At 35.6% G+C, this 6,158-nt stretch overlaps 1 protein-coding gene across 1 annotated transcript; it reads left to right on the forward strand.

Annotated features, from left to right (window-relative positions):
* Positions 1-2,263: 2,263 nt before the first annotated feature.
* On the forward strand, positions 2,264-4,420 carry LOC128191992 (acetylcholine receptor subunit beta-type unc-29-like). The gene has a single exon (XM_052864386.1). The coding sequence runs from the start codon at positions 2,544-2,546 to the stop codon at positions 3,741-3,743; it is 1,200 nt and encodes a 399-aa protein (XP_052720346.1). The 5' UTR covers positions 2,264-2,543; the 3' UTR covers positions 3,744-4,420.
* Positions 4,421-6,158: the final 1,738 nt, after the last annotated feature.

Consider the following 6,158-nt stretch of genomic DNA (forward strand, 5'->3'; position numbering starts at 1 on the left):
AAGAAAAATGTTTGCTGCAAAAAGAAAATGGGGCGATGTCTTTCACCCCCTTCCCCTTCCCCGATGTTACGTGTTTGGTATATGTCCATGTTTTAATACTAGTATGTATTTGCAGCAGTTGAAGACATTTACAAACACACACCTATATTTGATATGAATGGGCACTCTCTCAAAAGAAGAAAAAAATGTTTTAAAGAATCAAACAGTACCATTCCAAGGGGTAGATGGCAAACTTCTATATACTCTGGATATGGTATTGCTATATTGCAATAAGTTAAGGTAGTATACGTAACACCCATGAAATGAATTATTTGAAACATTTTGTCAGATACGCAACATATTTGCTTTATTTCATGTGGAAGTTATCTTTAAACGATTATCTTTAAAAAAAATATATAAATCATATACCCATATATTACTCAAGGCAGAAAAAAATTGCTGTACAGTACAGCGTATTTTGATAATTTTGAAACCTTAATTTGAATGATGTTTATTTGATTTTTGGACAATTTTGCCTTCTATTATTTGAAAATGTGTGCTTGACATGGACACAACCATCACCAGTGTCCAACATTTCAAGATCATAGTAAAAGGTCAACCATGATGACGTCATTTAGGATTTTTTTTCAATTTTTACCTCCGTCATATAAACATAAATCTCAATCTATTTAAAACTCTCCTTACACATAAATAGATTTCATTCCAAATAGCAAAATATCAAAATTTCAGAAAATTGAACAGTAGGAAAATTTTAGCTTATCTGTTTTGTACTACCTTAATAACCACACAACTGTCTGTTTCACCTTTTTGAACCTCATATATAGGAAGCATATTGACATCCAGAAGTATAATAATGGTACATGTACATTGTATTCAATTTTATCATATGAAGTGCTATGTCTTTCTGACTGAAGACCATCTGATTGACACCATGACTGCCTTAATCTATAGTAAGTAAGTAATCGTTTGTTATAACGACGTCGTACGTTCTAAACATTGTAATTTATAAATACTGTAAACAAAATAAACATTGAACTAAACTGCACCCGGTCCCTTGGACCCACAAGTCACTTTTTTCATTAAATTATATACACTGTAAATTTACACACGCAGAGGTTATGGGCTGTATGTAAAAATTTGGCTAAATCCATGTGGTAATCTTGATTTAACACTTTAAACAAATGGCCCGTATCATTACATATTGGGTGATTGATATTAACTCTTTCAGAATATTTTCCCTCTATTATCATAAATTTGACCGTCTAATAAGAAGCGTTTTTCATTGTCGACAGAGGTGTTTGAACAGAAAACACACGTCCTCATTTCCTAACGACCAGTTTTATAGGAATAGGAAAATTGCCACATCTATTCTATAAGCTGTACAGGGGCTGAACGGTATTAAGTACATGTAACGTGTGGGGATGTGGCGTAGGGAGTTGTGGGCAACAGTTGTATGTAATGAAGTTTACCCCATAGTAAACTAATACCACAAGGGAACTAATTATACAGATTATATGGTGTGACTATCTTTCGTTAATTGCTATTGATTCGCTTTCAGTGGGAAATCTGTGGAAACCTACGCTTGTTAAATTCAAGTGCAATTCTCCTCTACGAAAATTAATCTACAAAATTCAATAAGACAAGACTGTCTCAGTAAATGTGATCATTGTCCGAATAATGCTTGTTGCTTCACACTCGAAATGGTATTTGATTGTGCATTATGTACGGGTTTTGGAAAACCTGGTTAGGGGGTGTAGGGGGTTAAAGCTTTCATCTAATAGTTGTCCATTTCGGTTGACGATAATCTTAATATATATTTTAACATCGATATAATCATTTCACGCATAGTTTGATTTTAATTTCTACCACAGAAATTTTGTTGTGAGAACGGACTTTTATTGTCAGTTTGGACGCTGTTTTAATGCAGGTTTAAGAAAAAAAATATGTCAAGCTGGCATGTCTGAAGAGAATGTTACTAAACACTTGTCCGGTTGAAAGTGAAAGGACTCTACACAAAATTCAATATTAGGTAGATTTGTTACCGTTACAATACAGCAGAAACAATAAGTGCCAGCAGAAAATTTACATTCATAAATGTAGTCCTCGTAGAAACGTGGCTTTGGGTGCAAAGCATTTTAAGACAAGACAAATCGGTTGAATACCGTTTAATGATAAATCAACGCTATATTATATACCATGCTCATTTAAAAAGTATTGAATGTCTTGAAAGTTGAAGACACAATGTGCCGCTTTGTCTGTTAAATTCCACGTATTTATTGTATGTCTTATAAAAGCGGTCGGTTCACTGACCAAGGATAATGGGCCGAGAAAATTGTCAACACTGATTTCTGTCAGAACTGTAACTCGTAAAATGAGGTCAAATGCACTGTATCAGACGAACTCCTGTGAGAACCACCGGATATAGGCACCATTATTCAATTATGGCTATTTTAATGTAAACTGTCATCAGATGTGCTTACTATTTACCCCGTGCTTATAAATTCAAGCAAAGAATCGAGACTGAAATCTGTGCAGTTATAACCATGGAGAGATTGCACCTGACCTTCAGGACGCTTTTACTGTTGTGTGTGGTATACAATGTATATACATACAATATTACCGACGAGGACCAGCTCCACAAAGATCTGTTCACTAACTACAACAACGAACTCCGTGCTGGAAATGACCGGGACTTTCCACTCAACGTATCCATGACATTCTATTTGATGGCCATCAAAGAATTCGTGGAGGCCACGAGTAAATTCTCGGTGAATAGTGTGTTTATAATAACGTGGCGAGACGAACGATTATCATGGAACCCAGCGATGTACCAAAATATTCAGAAGACAATGGTTTCTCAAAATAAGATCTGGTTGCCAACCATGGTTACCTCAAACCCTTTTGAGGAAGCCCAGGGACTTGGAAGTGATTTGGTAAAAGTTTTTCTGTACAGTGATGGTTCGTGTGTTTGGGTCATCATGCAGTCTTTCGAAGTTATATGTGACGCCAATGTGAAATACTATCCATTCGATAAGCAGTTTTGTTCGATCAGATTTGGTACATACTCTTTTGACTCGAATTGGCTTAATATAACGTTTCCAAATTCAGACATCAATTTGATTTACTATGAGGAAAATGGCTTATGGGAGATCGAGGACACCTTGGCATTTAGTACTGTCGATCGCGGCGCCGCGGAAATCATATTTGGAATATACTTGAAACGTCGATCTACTTATTACATAGCCAGTCTGTTAGTCCCTATGACGTTTGTAGCTGTTTTACAGTCATTCGTTTTCCTACTTCCGAACGAGTCGGGAGAGAGGATAGGATTTTCCGTGACAATGTTACTGGCGAGCGTCGTGTTTCTGACTCTTATTCAGGAGAAACTTCCGGAATCATCCGAGCCCAGCGTCTCCATACTGGGTTACCTGTTGCTAGGATACATTTCCCTTGGAGGTGTAGTTACTCTCGTAGTCATTATTAGTTCTAATCTGTATATTGAAACCAAACCTGTCCCAAAATGGCTGCAGCATCTCTGTTGTGAAAGACAAACTGACTCGGATGGTTCTGAATTATACAGTATTAAAGATGTCCCCCCTGCGCAACGGGAGGATGGTTTTAAAGAACAATGCGAGTTGTGTTGGAAGAAAATTGGCATGAAGTTTGACCGATTCTGTTTTGTAATGTCTATAATTTTGTATGTTGTACAAGTTATCATTTTCATTGCTATCGTACGTGATTGACAAGGCTTTGGAGATGTCGCCAAAGTCAAATGAGTTTATACAGCATCAGAGCCTTTATTCATATATGTACATTGTATACGTTTTTTGAGTTTTAAGTTAAATTTAGATATCTTTTTGTCTTGATTGTTATCAAAATAAAGTTTCATTGCAAGTCAAATTTTGGATCATGATAACTTTAAACAGGTCAGAACCAATCTACGAAATGGGATATAATGCCCTAAATGGGATAAAAATTTGAAGAGCAAATTTTAAATGTCTGATTTAGAAATTTATAAATTAATCCGCATAAATTCATAACCAATGCAACAACTTTTGGTTAGCAACTTTTGTTTGTAAGATTGACACCCAAGAAGTTATGGATATACTGAGGGATCAGTATCTGAAACAGTGGGGTTACAAAATAAAATTGACCAATGGTTGTTACATATCATTCAGTCTACTGCGGATTTGACTCATATTTTGCAAAATAAAAAATTTGTCTTTTTTTGCACTTCAAATTTATATCCCATTTGGGATATTATATCTAATACAGACTATTTTATTCCATTTGGGAGATTGGTCCCAACCTTCATGTATTAATTAAAGGAATTAACAAGATTCAAATAACCTGAGTATGTTAGCTTGATCAAATGTTAATCGGATTTAAATACGAATAAAAGTGAGCCTTATTTTGACAATGTTTCTCTAGTCTATTTTTATTAAAAACAAACTGTTAAATCTGTCCAGTCATTGATTCATTGCGTTTCTCAGCAGCTGTTGATTCGGGGACGAGGTAGAGGTGGGCAGAAACAAAAGGGTCATTGGGATACTCTTATCAATTGCCTCATAGAGAATTACCATGAAAGATAAAAAAGGAAAATTTATACTTTGCGCCACAATATGTATATTAGAATGTATCATAATGGAAGCAAACAAATGGATGACACGAAACTCTTTTAATAGCCATCATATTTGAGAATGCTATCACAGTACGTTCTACTCCGTACACAACTTTAAAGAGGCATGGCCTCGATGTTGGTCAAAATTAGCTTTCCTATTTTAATATTTAATTTGCTTCAGTAAGGCATTTTTATTTTGAGTGCCATTCTTTCAGTTACTTTGCTATGTAAACAAAGCTTTAGTTTACATTTTGAATGTTGTTGGAGCAATACCAGTTTTAGACCTAAATAAAATGAATGTGTAAAACGTTAGGAACTGCTTATTTATGCGTATAATGAAGATGGACAAATTAGCTTGAGAAAGATTTTTTACGCTACATTGAAACTTTGTCAACAAAAACAGGACACGAGACTTGTTTATACGACAAAGAGCCGAGTATCTTGCTTATAATTGAACGACTGACTCTCAAATTTTATTTGATCATAAGAGATGCATCCCTAAAGGTCTTGCGCAAGGAAATATCCAATAAACTGTAGTTCCATAGTTAAGAAAAATAGTAGTTCCATTTACATGTATATAGAGACAATTTCTTTTCTTTCTTCCTTTTTTGGCACCTTATTTTAGGTCTACAGTATGATTTTGGACTCAGTGACTAGGAGAAATATTACTTTAGTGGAATTGTCACACTGATTTCAATTGAACTATTTTTTTAGATGCGCATAATGCAACTTCCTGGATGGCGCTGAGTCAGTTTGTCAACATGTGAAACCCACGTGTATTGGGGGTAGGTATGTTTACTCTCAATTATCTCTCTTAGAAGCCGCACAAGGCGTAATTTTTCTGATTTAAAACTTTTCTTGAAGCATTTATCTATGAATTCTCTTTCATGGATAACTGGTATATGCCGAGAGTATAGTTAATCAACTAACTTAATTAAAGCTATATAGTAACATATAGTGAAATAAATTCCTTGTGTGAGACCTAACCTAAAAAAAAACCCCCAGAAAATAAGAATTGACCAAAATTGTGTCCATGCCCATTTAACAGGGTCAAACAAGAGGTTATCTCTTGTTGTTGAACCCAGATTCGTTAAACCTCAAACAAGCCAACACGCTTGAAATTTTCTAGACTTTTATCTGGACTTTGTAAGGAGTATACTTTTACATGAGATTGTAATGTATCGGCACCGAAAGTCTGATTCCAACTGACGATGGACAACCGGGACTTTCCATTCAATGTATCCATGACATTATATTTGATGGCCATCAAAGAAGTCATGAAGGCGACGAGTAAATACGATGTAGAGTATAATGACTACAATGTGGATCTCCCCCTCGTCAGTTGGTTCTCTCCATGTAGAGTTCAATGACAACAATGTGGATCTCCCCCTCGTCAGTTGGTTCTCTCCATCTAGAGTTCAATGACAACAATGTGGATCTCCCTCTCGTCAGTTGGTTCTCTCCATCTAGAGTTCAATGAATACAATGTGGATCTCCCCCTCGTCAGTTGGTTCTCTCCATGTAGAGTTCAATGACT

Source organism: Crassostrea angulata, chromosome 7 (assembly GCF_025612915.1).
Source record: "Crassostrea angulata isolate pt1a10 chromosome 7, ASM2561291v2, whole genome shotgun sequence".
Taxonomy (NCBI): Eukaryota; Metazoa; Mollusca; class Bivalvia; order Ostreida; family Ostreidae; genus Magallana; species Magallana angulata.